At 36.7% G+C, this 21,945-nt stretch overlaps 1 protein-coding gene across 5 annotated transcripts in view; it reads right to left on the bottom strand.

Annotated features, from left to right (window-relative positions):
* The window catches only part of ADGRG2 (adhesion G protein-coupled receptor G2), a 154,791-nt gene that overhangs the window by 26,702 nt on the left and 106,144 nt on the right, over nt 1–21,945 (bottom strand). For all 5 annotated transcript variants that reach the window (XM_075196536.1, XM_075196534.1, XM_075196535.1 and 2 more), the window contains 11 exons: nt 21,681–21,719; nt 17,455–17,493; nt 15,483–15,505; nt 13,959–13,999; nt 12,756–12,791; nt 11,531–11,652; nt 10,880–10,913; nt 9,122–9,630; nt 5,760–5,949; nt 4,475–4,631; nt 3,002–3,145 (listed from right to left, as the gene is read on the bottom strand). In XM_075196536.1, the coding sequence (XP_075052637.1) occupies nt 3,002–3,145; nt 4,475–4,631; nt 5,760–5,949; nt 9,122–9,630; nt 10,880–10,913; nt 11,531–11,652; nt 12,756–12,791; nt 13,959–13,999; nt 15,483–15,505; nt 17,455–17,493; nt 21,681–21,719 (1,334 nt within the window). The remainder of the gene's footprint in view (nt 1–3,001; nt 3,146–4,474; nt 4,632–5,759; nt 5,950–9,121; nt 9,631–10,879; nt 10,914–11,530; nt 11,653–12,755; nt 12,792–13,958; nt 14,000–15,482; nt 15,506–17,454; nt 17,494–21,680; nt 21,720–21,945) is intronic.

Here is a 21,945-nt window from a genome sequence, read left to right on the forward strand (position 1 = left end):
TGCTGGGTTACCTTGACTAAGCCAGCTTCCCAGGGGGTAGACCACACTAAGTTTAAGCTTGGTTTGTTGCCCTGTTCCATCTAAATGTAGCTTGGACTGTATTATCTAAGTCATCTTCAGTTTAAGTTTAGCAGGAAGAGCCAGCTAAGCAACATCCCCCTGCTATACTAGGTAGCCGGCAGGAACTTCAACAGATGCAGACTTAGGCTAGGTACACACTGGAGCTTTTTCGTCCAATAATCTTACTAATCAACTGATATGCGATCATGTGTATGAATTTACGACCAATTCCACGACCAACTGCCAATGGTTCCTCAAACTCCGACTCCTTTCGGGGACATGTGTATGTAAATTTCTGATGTCTGTAGCTGTGTCACATGGTGCGTTGTCCGCACGTCAGTCAATTGTCAATTAGGTGCTTGTAACGGAAAAGCAATAGAAGCTGTCTATTGCATTTATGTGTATAGCATATGTTTGCTTGCCTAATTATACATTGTTTGCACAGATTACAAGAAAAGGACATATCTAAGGCTGGGTACACACTACACTGTTTTCAGCAGATTATCGGGCCAATCAGACAATAAACTACTGATTGGCCAGATATCTTGTGAGTGTGTATACTTACACGATGATCGAAAGTCGTCCCAAAGTGCCGATCATCGTCTCATTTGGTTGGTCGTACTGTTTTGATTTTTGCCGTTCCGATCAGCTTCCGATCCAGCAGTGTGTATGCATCCTCACGACTGTCGTCCAGAAAGGTGAGGAGAGGACCCTTCATTCTGGGCTGTGACAGCGGATGTAATAGATAATCCACTGGACAGCTCAGAGTGTGTTGCAGTGATTTATAACAAAGACTGTGCACAAAGGAGGGGTGCTGCTGGCTGGAGATGTACCTGCTGCTGTTTCTGATCACTGGGTAGTGGCTGCCCACAGCTCAAAGTGCTGCTGCCAAAGACCTGGCCTGCCAAGAGATCACTGTACCTCTGTGTAACGGCATCGGCTACAACTACATGCCCGCCTGATCTGAAATTCTACCTGTGCAGGATGTACCCTCCGATCTGCCTGGAGAACTACAAAAAGCCGCTGTCATCCTTCTGAAGTATGTGTGAAATGGTCTATGCAGGCTGCACTCTACTTATGCGCCAGTTCGGCTTTTGGAAAATACGATGGCCCCTTTCCTGAGCGGCACCCGCATCTAGCACGGACCCCGCATTGTACCTGTCATGCTACAAACGGCTATCCCCTGATCACACTAGTTCCCAACACAGTTCCAAGCTGCTGTGTTAAACAGAAGTTTTAAACCATTTCTGCTGCTGCGGAGCCTGGCTGCCCTGTGGGCTGTTACAGGAATGGAGCATGAGACGCATCTGGAGCATAGACCTGGCTAACAGGAGGATGTTATTAAGAGTGGAGGATTACGATGTAATGTACATGATAGGTTCGGGGTCCTATGGGAAGTGCCAGATGATTCATAGGAGAGGGGACGGGAAGCTGTTGGTAGGGAAAGAGCTGGACTATGGTACCATGAGTGAGGCAGAGAAACAGATGCTGGTCTCTGAAGTGAGCCTGTAGCGGGACCTGAAGCATCCAAACATTCTCCGCTACTATGACCGTATCATTGATTGAACAAATACTACTCTTTACAAATACTATTCGTTTTGCTAAAACATTTGTTGGCACTCCATACTACATGTCTCCTGAGCAAATAAATAGGATGTCCAAGAATGAGAACTCGGATATATGGTCTCTGAGTTGCCTTCTGTATGAACTTTGTACACTTTCACAAACAGCACTTATATGTCCCCAAGCGCACTTGTATACACACATATAGCAAGCATCAGAACGAATCATGCACAGTGTGTGTTTCATGCATATTATGGAATGTAAGGTGTACATAAAAATATAGACTCTTTCATGGGACCAACGAAAGTCTGAGGGAGTTGGGCGCTTAATGGCAGAACTGTCATTTAGATCAGTTAGCGTTTCAAGGGAAAGAATGTGATTGTTCCGGTGGTGTCTCACCTCCGAGAATGCTCTGCTGCCAACACTGTGCAAAAGGCTGTTTGATGTGTTTAGCTGGTTCCCAGGAGAGGACACTATGCTGCTACTTTTCAGTCAATGGTTATGACAGACGACAGCACAGATCTGGAGGTAATCGGGTGTAGTGTGTGGAATGCCTTATAGGGACTTTTTTTTTTTTGTCGTTAGTTAAATTGGTAAAGGTATTGTATTGTTAGTATTTTGTTGTAGTGTGCATCTAGATGTGTGTTAGATCTGTTTGCTTGCATAATTATACACCTGTGTACATCTAGTGATGAACAAAAGCTGATAAGAATGTAATTAGTAGATTAGTAAGTCTGTACTTGCAGTCTTCTGGCCATAGCAAGTAGCAAAAGAGCAGTAACTTACTGTTCTTCAGCAGTATCCATAGTATTAAAATAAATTGCTTCTGTGCAGTTGCAAACGAACGTACACTGTACACAATGAAGTGTTATAGAATAAATATAGAAGATGTGTTTCCTTTTCCTCTTAAGAGTTTTATGGAGGTTCTTAACGTAGATGTTCTGCTCTTTATTTAAATTTCTTGGCACTATTGCTGCAGGGACGTCATATGTCTTTTTAGCATGTATGAAATCAAAATCTTTCAACACGACAATATGGCTGTGAAAAGTCACTGCCCGGACGGTCAGTCTTTTTTGTTAATCGTTTTAAACGTGTTTAGTGTGTATGCGTGACTTGCCCGAGCGATCGGACCTTCAGTCGTAGGTACAATCGTTGTAGATAAAAACATCAGTCAGAAAAAATTCTCTAGTGTGTACCTAGACTTATTTGGCTTCAATATACTGTACTTCATATCTAAATGACCAATAATGACAATATTAAATACATTAATATGCTATAAATGTAGATGTGTAACATTTTACGTATCAAATGATGTTACCATTGTTTCGCTATATACTACCAACTTTGTACTGCATTAAGACAAATGTCACAGTCTTACCATGAATAATGAAGTTTTATCAAAGTAGTTGAACTGTGTTCTGGTAGCAACATTTTTGTCATCAGTTGGCAATTGATTCAGTAACGACGCAGGAAGATGAATGGATCCGTCACTGTTTATTGTTGCTTGAGAACCCAAAGAAACCTTTTAAACAAACAAACGGTAATATGGATATTGATAGGGAGGTATCATTTTAAAATCATATGTGCTGTAGAACTTTAGCTAAAAATGAAAAATAAGAAATTCCAATAGCTGGAAGATGTTTGGATGAACCTGTGTTCAAATGTTATGCAAAAATCTAAAACACATTAGACTGTTCATGACTGGAGGTATTTCGTTCTTTTGTGGACAACCCTCTGTGTTGGTTAAACCAAGGATATTTTTGAACTGCTTTGTGTATCCTAATAAATTCCTTATTGTATTTCTTGCTGGGGGAAGGGAGAGATGGTATTTTTTGAAAATACATTGAAATAAATAACTTTTTGGATTGAGTGCTTTATAAAGTGAAAAACAGGCACAATTATAATAAACTAAAAACACAACTTGCTGTGATGCTACCCATAGTTACTTTAACACAATTAGTGCAACTCCACATCAGTTGTAACTGCATTTTAATGGTGTTTAAAGCATATAGGTCAGTTTAGGACTTGCTTATAATGAGGTGCCTTTGACGTCGGGATTCAGGCTTAAATGTTTTGATCAAATATAAACCAATACCTCATGTTTTCATTTTGCTAGATACTCACAGATATGCAGTGTTAAGGATAAGCGCTGACAATAAATATTTACCTGACAATGCAATTAATTGCATAACAGGAGTTTCCTAGCTGCTTTTGACTGACTAACAATAAAACACTGCTTCTCTCTGCTTAATAACAATGCTATACTACTTGTGCATTCACTCAATGAACTCTCAGGGACATCATGTAGGCACATCAGCAGCTATGGTGGCTGCCCAGAAGCTTCTTCTCCGCTTTAGCACTAACAACCTCATCGGATGACCAGAAGTTCTGGAGCACAGCCAGATGCAGGTCATAGAGTCTGCAAGGAGAACATTTAAATTAACTGCGCAACAAATCTAGTCACCTGTAAGCATTTTCTATTTGCTTTGGTGACAAGCATTAGTCCAAACCTGATTTAATGAGAGCAATTGGAGGAGTGGCACTCAGACAAACGCAAACATCCACCATGGGTATTAGCAACACTCATCCCACTACAGGTCTCGTGCAGGGTTGAGAATGTCTACAAATGCCCATAAGAATATTAAAAATCAGGTTTTATAGCAGGTAAATTATGAAATTACATGGTACCCTTCATGTGAGAAAGTAGTTGAATGAAATAAAAATTACAAAAAATTGACACTGCCCAGTTAGAGCCACTAAAACTTTTTGTCAAGTTTAGTTATTGATATGCTCAAGGATGAGATTCCATGTGATGTGTCATTTATAATGGACTTGGAAAAAAGAAACCTACCTGCAGACCAGATGAAGATGTAACACCAAATGATGTTCCATTGAAAGAGCTGGCATTGACTTTGCTCACTGCCAGTGCAAAGGCTTGAGATGTGAAATGTATGGACTGTTCTGAAAAGGTCAGCTTTAAACCAATTTTATTCACTATCAGAAGTAACCTGTGAAAAATTAAAAAAAATAAAAAAATTGAGACACTATAACAGGTGACAGGAATATTAGGACACTATACTCAAAGAAAGATTATTTAGAAACAACACATTTGCTATAGATATTATCTGTTTATTTCTGGATAAAACAAGAATTCTATCATCTTTGTTCGGAAGTGATAACTCCTAACACTATAAATATCCTAAGGCCTTTTGTTAAGCTTACCTCTTATTTAATATTTTAACAGTTCTTTGGGAGATATAGATGTATATAGTAGACATTCTGAAAGTGTAATTAAAAACAGTATATACCTGCCCATCTCACTATGTCTCATTGCACAAACTTACTGGCTTTACTTTGAACCAAAAATTTTTAATACAGGTTACAGAAACTGCATTCTTTAAGTTTCAGGAGTTGTCCACAACTGTGGCATGAAAGGATGCTCTGACAGTAAACTTTCTATTTACTTTTCATAGACTTGCCTTTCACCATATATACTTATATTGTGAAAGATAAAATGTATATTTTATAATGTTCTTTATTTTGCCAGTGACATGTAATGCAATGGCAGAGACAATAGGTAGTCAGCAGGAATTCTAAAAAAAAAAAGATAGACACTAGCTAAGAGATTATAAATCAAAACAAGTAATTATTGTTTACACAACGTACCTATACAACTTTGTTTTTGCTTTTAACACACAGTCAGTAAAACCTTTTTTTCTATTTAAAAAATGAAAACAAAAATCTATTCCCTTTAACTGTTCTAGTATTTTGCTCATACATGTCTCTATACCCCAAATTATTTGTTAGATGTGTTTCTTTTGTTCATGGCTGTGGATGAACACTTAGCACTACAGCATAGATCCACTACTGCAGATGGACCATGAGTATTATATGCCCTGTTAATGTCAAGTTAACACATGTGTTTAAAATCAGTCAATTAAAGGATGACATTGGGCAGGGACTGATGTAAGTTTTCTGTACAGCGCTGTGGAATTAGTGGTGCGATATAAATAAATGATGATGATGATGCTAATATGTATGATGTAGGTTTTTTGGAGACTCAAAAGACATGACTATTAAGTTAACCCCCATTAAAACAGACTTAACTTACACAACTAGGCAGATGGCTCAAATACCTTTTGGAGACAGGTGCAAGAAGATTCTGAGAAACATTTAAAAAAGAGTTCAAGATTCCAATCAATATACGAGCAGTATCAATAGTCACTTCTCCAGTCAACAGGTCTTCTAGACGTGAAACTATTTTATTCACAGTGGTTGAATTAAGATTACTAGAACTCAGGAGCTTTATAAATCCATTCAAGTCATCTATGTGAAGAAATGTATATACACAATTAATTCAAATTTAATCCTCATACAATAAAATACCTTTATGATGTTAATGGGATATATAACAAAATTAGAATGTATTAAACTCCATGGGTGATATTTCAAAGTATTTAATGCTCAAAGCCTGTTAAATGCACTTTGACATTGATAGCCCCAAAATAATGTAAGTGAATGGACCAATACACACACACTTTCTGCAAGTTATTACTTCGATTAGTTTCATATCAATTTTGATGTTGCCTGCAGCATTGAAGAGCATTAACGCGCTATAAAAATACAATCATGTTTTATGTTCTATTAAGAGCACAGCACAGTATGCTGCAGGAAAGCTTTGAGAACATGCACTGAACGCTCTATTAAAACTAAGGAAAAATTGAATGTTTGGCTATGCTTTTGTCTATGCATTAACTAGTGTTTTTCTATGTCCATTTGTATCCTTTATTTATAAAGCACTGATATATGACGCAGCACTATGCATTACGGGACCAAGACAAAACAAATTACATACAATTACAGGAAATAGAAGGGAAACATGAACTAATGCATAGCAGGGGGACCCCATACCTCCCAACATTTGGATAGGTGACATTGGGACGGGGGCGTTACCAAGCCACAATGGGGGTGTGGTAACAGTTTTTTGGGGAGTACATGGTTTTTTTTTTGGGGGGGGGGGGGTTTATATTTGTTAGAGCCCTTTAAACCGAATGTTTTCTCTAAATATTTAGCAAATTTGGCATATTTTCACCCCAAAATCCTGCTCTGTCATGTTAAATAAAAATAACCCTAAAGCTGTTCTTCTTTAGCAATAAAAAAAAAAAACAATAATTGCTGACATAAGTGTTCACCCCTTTATGGCAAGGATAAACATAAATAATCTGATGCAATCAGTTGTCTTAAGAGGTCATATAATGAATTAATTGGGGTTCACAATGTATATATAAAATATTTATTGTTGGTGATAATTAATGACATATTTATTATTTCCAGGGAAAGGCAGACACCATGCAAGGAAATAAGTATTTAATGGAGAATTCCATAGATTTTTCATTTTATTTTTGCAACTACTAGAACCACCTGTTTCCCATGCTAGGACTTCTGCAGTTTGGGAGAAACTCGACCGGGACTTTGAAAGTAAAATCCCTGCAGTTGAATGCATGTCTGCGTGCCGGAGCCCTGCTAGATCTCAGGGGGGTGGTTTATTCAAAAACAAGATACAAATATTCCATGCAGTTCTTTAAATATTTTGCTTTTCACTCAGTCAAGCATTTTCAATCTAAAATCTAAAATCTATGTATGATTCAGTACTTCCACACAATCGCCACATAACGGGATCTGAATGCAATTTGGCCATAACATGACAAAGGCAACTTGCCACATATATGGCCATCTGGTGGGCAGGTCAAACAACAGGATCAGGGGTGCAATCTTTCTGCGATGACCTCAAACATTCACCATGGTGGTCATTAGCTGATGGCACTTTGGGCTTTGTTACTCTGTTCTGGTCATATAATGTGGGCCAACAAATGCAGTAAAATCAGTCTTAGGAAAATATCTTGACCAGTGACTGATTTACATTTTAATTGTCCTAAGGCAGGAACTAAGAAACCTAAATTGAACAGGTTAACAGTAAACATCTGAAAGGTTACAGATTCAATATGTAAGCCTATTTTCAAACAATCATTTTGGGAAGGGTGAAGAGGCTAAATTTCTGTTGTAACCCCCACCCCCCTTTTATCTTTTTATTTCTGTGTCTGTACCATGTGTGGTCCAGTGCCTGAACATGCAACAATGTGACACTAACTGCTGGAGTTCCTTCAGCAGCTGCAGCCAGTGTAACATAGTGTGAACTGTGTATTGGTGGCAAAGATATAAAGTATTATCTATTTGTGCTCTGAGCCAGGGCATCCACACATACCATCTAAGCACGTTGAAATCCACAATCATGAAAAGTTTAGTGAATTTAATTGTAGCATTTTTTTTATATTTTAAATACTCCTCCTCAGTATTAATTCCAGAAAATAAGAATTAATGGTAACTGCATTTAACACTACAAAAGATGAACATTATTAAGAGTTGGTGATTACTGAAAAACAGGAATGTTTTCAGAGACAAATCTTTAAAACCTGGGACAGTCCGTAGAAATTAGGTAGAGTTGGCAACTACAAGCTAAACATCTTGTAAATATTGTCTATTAATGGGGAAAAGTGTATTGTAAGGTGATTGAATTATATACAATAATTGGGAATTGTGTATTATATAATATACACGATAGAGGGCTCTATATTGTATGATGGATATCACTTGGACGGTCATACATTATACAATGTACATCAAGAGGACCTGTGCAATTACAATGCAAATCAACAGGTGGCTCTAGTTATTGTGTATTGGACAATAGATAGCTTGGCATGGTATAATAATTAGATGGGAATACAATGAATTATAATAGACAACAGGGCAAACAATGTTCCCAGGATGATGTCTCTGCAGTATATATGACTGATCATTGAACTCTGCTTTGGGCCCCATTTACTCTAACCTGGGCCATGGTTACTAATGTTATGAATGACACTTTGGTAAGAACAATAAGGGAATGCGGGCATGGTTTAGAAACTGATGGAGCAAGACATCTAGCCGCTGAACTCCCACTAGCTCCTACTTCTGAGTGTTAAATTTGTACCTTGCAACCCCTACTGGTAAGGGGACAAACCGTTTTGCCAAAAGAAAAATACAGCAGCACAACTGGAAGTCAGCTCCTTTTTTGTAAAAAAAAAAGGCCGTAACAAGGCCACAATTTGGTGGTAAATATGGAAGCCCACCAGATGCTGAACAAGGCATTGAGAACGTGCCCGCATCTAAGATAGATATGGAGCACCTGGAGGAACTATTATAAGAAATTAAGCAAATTTTTGGTAACAATGCAATATTTCTTATAGTTCTCTTGTACCCACATTTAGTTTTAATCTACTTCTTACATTGTTAGTGTTTTATTATATATTCAAATTATTTTTCAAAACCAATTGTGACCAATATAAAAGCCTACTATGACTACTAATATTGTTATCATTCAGTGGGGACAATATCCGATGTATGCATGCAGTCATAAAAATAAGCATTTATTCATATAAATAAACAAATATTTAATGCCTACCTGTAATATTCGATGATTTTGTTATGGAAGGTGACTTGCTGGATTCACTGTTATTAGTAACATTTGTAATGCTAAAAGTTGTTGTATATCCACTGTTACGTGTTGAATAAGACCCAGTTTTAGCAGTAGCATCAGAACCATTATTAGTTGTAGCAGTTCCACTGTTGTTTGTAGTTGAAATAAGTGCATCGGTAACAGTTGTATTAGAGCCTTTATTAGTTGTAGCAGTTCCACTTTTGTTTGTAGTTGAAATAAGTGCATCGGTAACAGTTGTTTTAGATGGGTGGTTTACAGGTAAAGTAAATCCACTATTACCTGATGTATTAGATTCACTATAAGCTACTGAAGTAAATCCACTATTAACATCTGTATTCGATTTATTGTTAGAAGTAGTACCATATCCATTACTAAAACTGGTGACGATACTGTTGTTGGTTGTGATTTGAGATCCTCCAGAATTTCCACTTCCACCTCCCCCAATTCCACACATTGATGTATTGTTTCTTATGCTGCAAGAAGCAAGAAAATGACTTCTATTGGAAAATATATGACTAGCAATAGAGAAGTTTATATATATATCACCTGCTATTCAGTATATGGGTATGTGAGTGTATATGTTACATTTTTACCTATATATTATAATCTATCTCCTGTAGCTATTTGTTGCAAAACACAGTTTCATTTTATGGAAATAAAAGGAATGAGACAGATTCAACAGGCTTTCTAGAAGTAAAAAGGATGTGTCCTTTTGTCACTGTGCTGGTGAAAAGGATAAAAATTACAATTTTATGACCGTTTTGTTTTATAAATCTTTTCAAATGAAAATGTAATCTTCGGTGCGAGCAGACCTCAGGCATGTTTTGCATAGGGAAGCTCCTAATTTCCTATAATGTTTTGATACCGTCATACTGCTACATTTAAAGTTAAGAGTAAATCCAGCTAGTAGGAGCAATTCTGCAGGGGAGCACATTTAAACTGATCTAAAGATGGGAGAGAGTGTGTGTCCTAGCTCAACTCTAAAACACAATGTTAAAATATAGATGCCCATAATTTGTGTGCTCCAGACAAATACCAGTAGGACAAAAAAAATTAATTTGCACCCCTTGCACCTCAAAATGGTTTGTCCATGTGCTAATTGGCACGCTATTTGCTCCTAAATTTAAATGAGACCCATAGGGGCATATTCAATTGGCTTGGCGATCCTTTGCACCCCATAGGTTTGCGAAGGGAAATCCACAGTCTTGCGGTACCGTATTACTTTGAGTAAAGTGCAGAGGCCGCATAATCGCAGACCATCAAGCTAACTGAATAGGCCCCATAGGGGGGGTATTCAATTGTCGGCGGAAACGCCGAAAATCCCTCGGTCCGCCCACTATTACCATTATTACGGCAATAGTGTGCAGAAAAAACGTTACTACGGTAATTTTCTCGCTGGATTTCAGCTCGCAGCTCCCTGAGCCGCGAGCTGAAATCCAGCTAACTACTAGTAGTTTTTACACGGCGGGATTTCATAACAATTGAATACCCCCCCATAGTGTTTATAGGACATCTGCATCAGCACATGAAGTTAAATGCATGTGTGTATATAAATATTGTTTCCAGCTGTATATATCTGTAGAATACTAATAATATACTGCCCAGTTTTCTCTAGGATTTAATCTCTGACTGACTTTTTGTCTTGAATAGAAACATTTTTCTTATGACACTCTTTTTTTTATAGTAAATGATGAAGTAATTGAATGAGTTGTTAGTACTCACCAGTACAGCGGACACCCAGAACAGCAGCAGTAATCTAAAAGTTGAATACCAGAAATTATTGGCAATTAATATTTCTGCTTACTCCAAATCTTTAGGGACTTTTAGGCACATGAAAATATATTCAGACGACAAAAGGAGCATGGGTGTAGCACAGGCAGACTGATGTATGATTTTGACAGATTTGAGGTATATTCTTTCGATTTAGATTTATGCTCTCCCTGGGCAGACTACAAGTAAACTTGATATGTCTGCCACTTATTTGCCTGCTTTCTGTGATGTTTTCAGTCCTTTATATGTCTAACCACAGCTTTGTGATGTCATACCCTGCCCCAATGAAGTCACATATATCCCTTGACACAAGACCACAACCCTTAAATATTGCATTGTATTCTCGAAAGAATATACTACTGGCTTTCACATCATCATCAAACCAAACAAGGTTTTACAGCTAGACATATAAAATACATTCTGCCAAATGTATGCAAGTTTTACTAAAATTGATAACTATTTTTATGAAGCCATTATAACAAATGTGTAAAATATATTGCTATACCTTTATTCAAGCTAATATCTGAAGTCCACAAAATATATAAAGGTGGTAAATACATTATTTTATAGACTTGACCAAATATGTGAAAAGGGCCTACTTACCAACTTTATTCACTTCTGCTATATTCAAAGCTATGTTCTTTGGAAGGTTCTTTTTCAAGAAATTACAAATGTAAGTGACAGAACCATTGAATCTGTATACCAGGGCTGTGCAATTTGTTTGGCTAAAAAAGGGGAAAAAAAAGAATCATATATATATATATATATAAATATATTATTTTCATTGTGCTCTGTAGTTTATTTTCACGTACATTTAGTTTATTCATACCACCACACCATTAAAACTCTATATGGTATGTCACTGTGAAATCCATAATGTCATCCAGCAAATTCCAAGAGTCAATTTAATTACTATCTGGGGCAGGTTCAATTGGCCACGAGTTGCAGCCTCGATGTCCGGCGGGCACACATTGCCAACCGATACGGTAACAAATCTCTGCTCATTTTCTCCTTGCATCTCTATGGGACATGAGGGAAAATGAGCGGAGATATGAGTAAAAACATTGAGGCGTCATATCACAATCAACCTTTACTCGGATTCTGACCGGTTCTGCACGTGTGACCGGTCTTCCAGTCTAAACCGCCACCACAACCAAGATATGACTCTACTCACGTGAAATACTCCTTTCGCTTCTTTTTGCATCCCTGCCTGACCTTCTCTTACCCCCACAATGCTATATTGCCTCTCTCTCTCCCCTTTATAGAACTTCCTTGCAGTTCACATCCAGCACACGGCACGCTTCATAATGTAAGGGCGCCATTGGGGTATGATCATTGATGACTTCATGAATCGCACCTCAAACTGCAATATGTCCCATACCTCTCTGCATATTATTGTTGCTGGATATTTGGCAAATTTCTATGTTCATTTTTTTAATGAGGTTGATAAAAAACAGTATTTAAAAAAACAAACAAAAAAACCCATTGAGGCAATGTATTTCCAGGGACTGTTCCGGAGACACATCACGGCACTTCACATCGAACTGAACCTGCCCCTCTGGCTGGACACAGGCAGGCTATATTATTAAGGTTCTTTTTGCATTGAAAGTGTAAAGTAAGCTGTGCAGATTAGTGATAAAAATCCTACTTCCCACATTCTGAATTTACTCTATAAATCACGAAGGAGAAAAAGGGCGAGAAGACCACCTCTCTACTGTTGCCTATTTTATTGGATAAATGTATACTTTAGGTTCCATGGTTCTTTACAGCAGGCTGGGAAGGTAAAACAACTGCAGAAGACAGTAATACACAGTAGAAGTATACATACTTGTATTCAGTATAATTGTCGATTGACTGCAGGTAACTAAAAAAAAAAAAAAAAAAAGAAATTAAGGAATTAGTGATACTATCTTTAGTGCTATTAAAAAACCATTTGTCAAACCTTAGTTACATATTAATAATGCACATTGCAGGTAAAAACAATAATTAATATATAATAATCTGGCCACAATTTCCAATTTTACATAAAAATAGCCATGGACATTATTCTGTATTACAGTATTTAACCTTCCCTCATAACTGACTCAAAACAAAAGTTTTTGTTGCAATTATATTTCCTCTTTAAAACACACTTATAATCACCATAAACTAATTTAGCATATACAAAGACATTAAAACTCTGTTTTTAATGTATTTAATACTTTATCATTAACTGTGCCACTAGTTTGTTAAAATTTTGTAAAAGTGACTTAGTCATGCACATAGAGGTCCAGATTTAGAGTTTCACGAAAAACAGACAAAGTGCTAGATTTACAAAACTGCGGGTTTGAAAAAGTGGAGGTGTTGCCTATAGCAACCAATCAGATTCTAGCTTTCATTTATTTAGTGCATTCTACAAAATGACAGCTAGAATCTGATTGGTTGCTATAAGAAACACCTCCACTTTTTCAAATCCGCAGTTTAGTAAATATTCCCCAAAGTGTTTAATGGTGGAAGGAGCAGGGTTCTCCAAAAGCACAGCACATTGTATATAAATCTTGTTCGGGAACAATGAACATGAAACAAAGATCACATATCCAACTCGGTTTACAAACCGAGGTTAAGTCGACCTATATTTCAGTAGCCGTCAGTGCATTTATTGATGGTTTGTGTGTAACCATGGTCAAGGGGGAAGGTGCTTCATATAATTATATATATATATATATATATATATATATATATATATATATATATATATATATATATATATATATATATATATATATATATATATATACATACACACATATACACACACACACACACTAATTAATTAAAATATTACTGGCTTTTATACTCTAAATCTGTCTCCACCTTTTACATGTACCCCCTCTGCAGTGCTACAAAATTGCACCTTCCAGGTGGAGTTATTCCTAACTTAAAATTATGCCCATAGTATTTACTTTGTTTTCTGATCCCACTGTGGTAATGGGGACAAACCTGTTGTACAGAATAAAATAAAAACCCCCACAGACTGAACAATGATACTTACTTCAACAACAGTTGTCCGGTTTCTGAACAATTCTGTACATTCTGTAAATACAGTTACAAACAGTACACTAATAAGTATATTCAGTGTAAGTTTATATAAGAATTAGTTATTCATACATAACTGAGAGACTAATGAAAGCATTTAAAGAGACACTGTCAATAAAATATGTTTTCTAGGTCTAATGCTTTTATACATTTTAAATGTTTTTTTTCAATGTTACTACTCTGGAATGACTGCATGTTGAAACCCAGTAAGGCTATTTACAAAGAGCAAACATGCAGAGCAAATGTAGTTTTATGATAGTGGCAGAAATGTCACTTATGTTATGAGGAGCTTGGTGGATTGGGGGTGTTCCTTACTAAATGTGTGGACTAGGCAATTCCTAGTTCTGCAAAGGTTTACACAGTTTCCTCTGACCCACGGCAAAAGGACTTTATTTTTCCACGTCCTTTGAGGTGGTGGAGATCAGATCTTGGTCTAGACTTGAGTCTTTCAATGGCATTTTCATTTACATTTTTACGGGAAAGGGAATTTCCAGATGCATTTAACACATTAATACGTGCATGAAAACTGCATAAGAGTCAGTGAGGTTAAAACTGTGTTGAACATGTTAAAAGATGACCTTACCTATTTTCCATGAGTTAATATGCACAACCAGTACAATAAATAGCAATGAACAGAAAGTTAAAATCAAAGTGTATTTTTAAAGTGGTAGTAGATTGGACTTTAAAGAGATATTTAACGGTTTCCACCAAGCACATTATTCAAGTGGATCTGCAAACCTGCATAAGTAGACACATCTTCCTTATATTTATAACAATCTGAAACCCTTCAAGCACTGGTCAATGTCTTTACACATATCATAAAATAATAAATTATACTTATATTGTTTGTGATGACACTCTCTGAGTTAAAGGCCCGATATTATCATATATGATATATATAGAAAAAAAAATCACAATAGTATAGTATTGTTTGACATATATGAATATATCACAAATTCCCATATAAAGTTCTTATAATTCAAAATCCACAATTTCTTCTTAGCCTTTGTAGGAAAATGACACATCAATCAATGATTTTTCTTTATATTCTTCCTCCAAAAATATCCAGATACATCATGAGGCTCTAACCATCATTACATAAACTAAAGAGAAAATAAAGTGCATCTAGTGTGATATTGCTTTGTTAAGAATATTATCATTTTATTCACACAAACTGATACACTCACATTTTCTCTAATAAAACAATCATAAAATCCAAATAAAAAAATGGTCATACATTCCTACTGAAAAAATTAGGATATCTTTGCAGATAGTAAATCTTTCCACAAAGATCCCGGGACATCACATAAAGTGGAACACCAAAGAAGTCCCTGTTCAGCGGAAGAGGTGCAGACTGTACTGTATACAGCAATGTAAGATCACAATCCGCTTCATGTTGTAACTGTCCACTATTACGTTCTAATGTTAATTTAGTACACAAAACTTGCAATGACAAAAAGGAATGGAAAAACACACTTACATCCTTAAAAGTGATCTCGTAAGCTGTTGAGAAAGAATAACACAGGAGTTAAAGTTAGTATACTAAAAAAATGCTTTACTTTAAAAAACAAAATATGATTTGTTTGTTTATTTTTCTGGAAAAATAAAACAAGGGGAATCCAGCTATTGTTGTAAAACTTACAGTCACAATGAAACCTCCCTTTAGTTAGTTAGTGCTTCATATTAAAACAGCAATTAAAGATAATAAAAATGTCTATTTTTTAAGGAACCACTCTTTTTTTAAAGAATTTAATAAAGGAAAGAATGCATTTTTATATAATAAAGAATTTATAAAATATCATGTAAAAACATGTAAAATTAATATGGTATAAAATAGTTGCTCCTATAGAGAATATATTCATATTCGTCCACGGTCATAGAATATTCCACAGCATAACACTCAATATTTTTTTTTATAGGTTCCTTATAGAATAGGCTCCTACATATATCTGATAAGAACTATAGAAGCACCAACCTTTTTAGAAGTTACAGGAGGCTTTTAAATTATTTTAAAAGTACTGTACTATGACTTTACCACATATCACTTCCACAACCAATCAGACATGGTGTATTTTTCAATTTGCTTATCTTGATTCATATGATTTACCTTTTATTATTTATTATTATCTTTAATTTATAAGGCGCCACAAAGGGTCCGCAGCGCCGTACGTGACATATACAGAAAACAGTGACCCAAATTATTTCTAGGACAATGAGTGAAAGTGATGGTAGAAATCAGTGAGAAGTAGGCCGAAGCTTAAGAAAACAGGGCTAGGGAAGCAAGCCAAGAGGTACAGAGGGTGAAGGAACAGCAGAAGGAGCACACAAGGAAAGAGGGCTCTGCTCCTGAGAGCTTACATCCTAAAGGAGAGGGAGAGACACAAATAGGGTGGTACTAACTGGGGGAGAAGGCCAGGACAAGGGAGTTAGGAGGAGGTCTGATAGTCTTGAATAAAGAAGTGAGTCTTAAGAGCACGCTTGAAGCCTCTGAGAGGGAACGTGGAATAACATTTCTCAAATTTAGTAGGAAGCCTAATAGTTAAAGAGTGAAAATGTTGAGGTAAATAGATGTCTTACTTGTAAGACTGAAAAACAATCATTGGGGCATATTCAATTGTCCGTGTTACTCGCAACACAGCGTTAAAAGTATTACCGTTATTATGGTAATTCTAAGCCGGATTTCAGCTCGCAGCTTCCTGAACTGTGAGCTGAAAGCCGGCATTAAAGGTACCGTAATAACAATAATTACGTGCACTATTACCGTAATAACGGTAATAGTGCGCAAGCCGCGTTACTTTTGCGAGTAACGCGGACAATTGAATATGCCCCATTGTTTGGGGCATATTAACTAACTATAACTAACAGTGGTCATTTCAATGCAGGGTCATGATAGCAGATATGACATTTTTTAGGGTCATTTTCATAAAATTTATGGTTGAATGCCTTTTCAGCGTCTAGGGCCAGTAATAACGCTAGAACCTTGGCAATATAGGTGTGTAAAAAATGTGTCTAGTATTATGTGTTGTCTGGGGGTTGGCTTCTGGATGTAAAGCCTGATTGGTCTGAATTTAGTTTGGGGAGAAGAGCAATAAACCTTAAGAAGGGATAAGCAGACAGTGTTAAATATCTGTAATGTTTACAAAATGTATCTGTGTATTTTTGCCAACATGACACTTAGTTAACAAACAGCAACATTTCATTAATTTATAGTATCTGTATGGCTATTCACCGGAATGTTTTTTAATTGAATTATAAATATCCATAGTATCTGCACAGTCTATTTTCAAATTTGTTTGTATTCTGCTTTCCATCCATTCAAATGAGCAAATGAATAGGAACAATGAAATGTTTTGGTTTGCATATTAAGAATAAATGTAAAAAAGAGTTGAAATACATCAACATATCAAATACTCTGTTAGATATGAAACTAAATAAAGTATTCAAAAACGTACCCGAACCGTTACAGGATGAATTGCAGGCATCAGTTAGCCCTGTGAATGGAAATTGCACATATTGATTAGAATTTCAAAATCTTACAGAAGTTAACTTTTTAACAGCTGTCCTATAGAAAATATAATCAGCAGCATTTTTGCTGCAATCCTCATTAAACCTGTCCATGCAGCCGAATGGACAAACTATGGTTGTGATTTGTTGATAATTGTTTAGGTCATTGGGGCTCATGTAGAGTTGGAGATACATTTGTTTTGCGTAAAAATATGCATTTCTATACAGCGCATGTGCACAAACATTTTGTAAGCTTGCATAAATAAACTATGATGATGAGGTCCATATGCAAAATGGGGACTCAGCTGCAAGTGTAGGTCAAGTACATTAAGGGCATGTTCACATAACTGCGGCCCATTCAGAGAAGGAGGCAGCCACAGATACGCCTGTCTGTGGCGGGTACTCAGCCCCTAGCTCAAGATCCATGCCAATAATTATCCATTGTCGTGTGTAAAAAAAGAAAATAAATAATTTAAGAAACTTTAGACACCTCCCCTCCCACACACACAAAAAAAGTGCTCCAAGCACCAGTGCTCATAGCCTAATCCTGGTTTGCGGCTTTTATGGAAGGACCCTATGCTATTCATCTCCCCTCAAAATCTGCAAGTGTTGTGAAACTACAAATCCCAGCACACCTTTCCAGCTATTGGCTGGCTATCAACTAGCAAAGCATGCAGGGTCTTGTAATTTCACAACACCTGGAGAGCCACAGGTTAGCTAAGAAAGCCGTAGGAGAATCGGACCTACAAAAAATATACGGATCAGAAAAAGAACAGCTTTATGCAGTAAGAACTAGGGCTCTTCTCACACCTTTACCCAGTGGGTGCTGGGGTAAAAATAGTTAAAATGAAGAAATCAGCATTTTGTTTCTGTTGCACAACTGTTCCTAGCAAGCCCTGGCAGCCATAACTGCTTGAGTATCTTAAAGTTTTGTTATACATAAGGAAAAAAAACAAAACCCTATAGACAGTCAATGAAAATGAAATAATCAACTTCACATTTGAGCATAATCGTTCTCTCTCTCTCATCTCTTCGTTACGTATACTTGCTCCATGACATCTACTTATGTTCAAATTTGTTCATTAGAGATTATAATACATAAATGTATATGTGAACAATGTTTGACATGGAATACACACAAAAAAAACCCAAGAGATTATTAAACTAATAAAATCCTACTATCCTACTATCCTTTTCAATTATTCAGCTTTGGCAAAGTTACATAAACAGTAAAATCAATGAGCTTGAGGTGGAAAATTTGAATGTGCTGATTAAGAAAAGCAAGGGGGGCAACCATATTTAAAAAGTATCAATCTCTCGGATATGATTATACAATCCATTTATTCAAGTTAAAGTTACATTTGGGTAATTTGTTAGACAATGCTTTGCTTTGTCCATCTCATTGACTTAATCCAAATTTGGAAAAAAGTGGGAAAGAGAGATTACCCCGTGATTGAGTGATGGCCTGCCTTGCAGTATTAAAAACCTGGTTGAGTTAGTAAAGGTCTTGAAAGATAATAAGGTATTTTAAGCTAAAAATTGCAAACATGGGCAGGATATCATAGGGCAGTTGAGAACCCAATAGTGAGCTTAATTGGATGTTTGAGAATTTGTTAATAAGATAGAAGACACATTGGCATCAATTTAGAGCAATAATATAAAATATGTTAAGGAACCTATATAATTGAATTTTCTGCAACATAAGTTTGAGAGGCATTGCATATTACAAAGTTGGTAATTAGTACCATTTATATATACTAAATAATAATCCTGCTCTGCAGTTGTCTAAGATCAAATTTATAAGTGTGTCAAATATCCTTTTAAAAAAGAAAAGTCAAAATATTACAAGACTCACTTCCAGACTTGATTCAGGGAGAATCTCTTTTATATCCCAAAGTTATTATACATCATCAAGCAATGGTTTTCGTCATTATTTTCAGAGAATTAATGCAGCCGAATAGAGAAATTTCATATGACACCCATTAGTTTAATGTTTGATGATTTGTTTTCATTATGGAAATGTAATTCATCATCATCATTTATATATATATATATATATATATATATATATATATATATATATATATATATATATATATATTTACGAGGTGCCACAGATTCCGCAGCGCTGGACAGTCAGCTTTACACAAACAGAACACAATACAAATAAATTTTAAAGCAAGAGAACAAACAATAGTAGAAGAGACAACTTAGATCATAAAAAAACCTTTACAAGAGGACAGGAGATGGATGTAGAAAGGGCCCTGCTCATGAGAGCTAACATTCTAGATAGGTGAGGAAACAAAAGGAGGCAATGGGGTTTTGGGATAGTAGTGGAATGGGCAGGTGACTACTGAGTTGTTTTAGAATGTGGCGGGTTAGGCATGGGGCTAGGAGTGGCAAAAGTGGGAAGTCCTGCAGGCGTGAGTGTGTGCTATTAATAGGAGAGGAGCAGAGTGGAGTGGGGGCGTGTAGGGGAGTATTTCCTGACAAATTCAGAGATGTAGGAGGGGTAGACATTAAAGAGGGCTTTATAGTTGCGGGTAAGCAACTTGAATTTTATTCAGGATTGAATGGTCAATGGAGGGCTTTGCAGAGAGACACAGTGGAAAAGGAATGTCAGTAGAGGAAGATTAGATGTGACGCCGCTTTCAGGACAGACTGCTGAGGGTACAGATGCCGCTCAAGCAGGTCAGAGATGAGGAGATGGGAGATGACAAGAGTGTGGACAGTGGTCTCGGTGACATGCAAGGAGAGTAAAAGACAGACCTTGGCAATGTTGCGAAGGTGAAGGCAACAGGATTTTGCGAGGGACAGTATGTGGGGAGTGAAGTTGAGGAGTCAACTATGCTCCCTAGGCAGTGTGCAAGGGTAACAGGGGCGAGGGTCACATGACCAATTCTGAGAGAAATGTAAGGAGGGGATCTGACATTGAGAGATGAAAAATGACAAGCTCAGTTTTGGATATGTTGAGATTGAAGTAGCATTTAGCTATCCAAGTGGAGATGGCAGAGAGGCAGTTGGATACATGGTAGTGGAGAGATGGAGAGATGTCAGATGAGGAAAGGTGTCATTGGCATAGAGTTGACCAAGTCAGTAGATGCAAAGGGAGAGAAGCTATGGGCCAAGGACAAAGCCTTGGGGGACCCCAACAGATAGAGGAAGAGGGGGGGGGAGCAAGTGTATAAGGAAGAGAAGCTGAAGGAATAATCATAGAGATAGTAGGTAAGTCAGGAAAGAACAGTGAAGGGAGTGAAGGGGGTCAAGGAGGAGAAGGTGATCAACTGTGTCAAAAGCAGCAAACAGCAACGGCAGAGAGAAGTAGGCCTTCGATTTAGCGAAGAGCAGATTTGTCAGTCTCGATGCACTGGAGAAGCCCATGTGTAAAGGGTCAAGGATAGAGTGAACAGTGAGAAAGTGTGTTAAACAGCTGTAGACTAGTTGTTTGAGAAGTTTAGATAGGAATGGGAGTAGGGATATGGGGTGGCAGCTGGAAAGAGAGACAGGTGGGGTTGGTTTCTTGGTTTCTTGACAATGGGAGTGATGAGAACATGTTTGAAGGTGGAAGAGAAGATGTCAGTAGAGAGGGACAGATTGAAGTGGTGGACTGGTAATTAAGAGATATTACAATATTTGGATATATAGGCAAATGAATCCCAACATATTTGATAAATGAAACCTGAATAAGTCACAGTTGGTGTGTAAATGTAGTGTCATGATAGCAAATATAAAAAAGTGTGAAAGGCCAATTTGTTTTAGGCTAAGTCTCATAAATAACCAATTTATAGTTGAAAGCTTTTTTTCATCATCTAGGACAAGTAATAATACTGGAACCTTGGCAATATAGGTGTGTGATATGTAAAAAATGTGTCTAATATTATCTGGGGGTTGGCTTCTGGATGTATTTTTACCAGCATAACAATTAGCTAAAAATACATTTATTGGAATTATTTTTAAATTAATTATAAACATCTATAATATTTGTACAGTCTGTTATCAAATATGTTATTATTATCCTGTATTCCATCCATTAATAGGAACAAATTAATAGGAACAAAGAAATGTTTTGGTCCAGGTATCATATTAAGAAGAAAACTTAAAAAAAACTATGAATAAATCAATGTATTATAAGCTCTGTAAGATATTAAACCAAAGGCAGAGTTCAAAAAGTTACCTGAAGCGTTACAGGATGAATTACAGGCATCCGTTAGCCCTGTAAATGCAAATTGCACATATTGATTAGACTTATTACTGAAATTCAAAATCCCACAGACAGCTTAAATATTAACAGCTGTCCTATAGAAAATATAGTCAGCAGCTTTGTTGCTGCAATCCTCATTAATCATGTCCATGCAGCCGGTTGGACAAGCTATGGTTGTGGTTTGTTGAAAACTGTTCAGGTCATTGGAGCTCATGTAGAGTTGCACATACGTTATTTT

This window comes from Mixophyes fleayi, chromosome 2 (assembly GCF_038048845.1).
Source record: "Mixophyes fleayi isolate aMixFle1 chromosome 2, aMixFle1.hap1, whole genome shotgun sequence".
Taxonomy (NCBI): Eukaryota; Metazoa; Chordata; class Amphibia; order Anura; family Limnodynastidae; genus Mixophyes; species Mixophyes fleayi.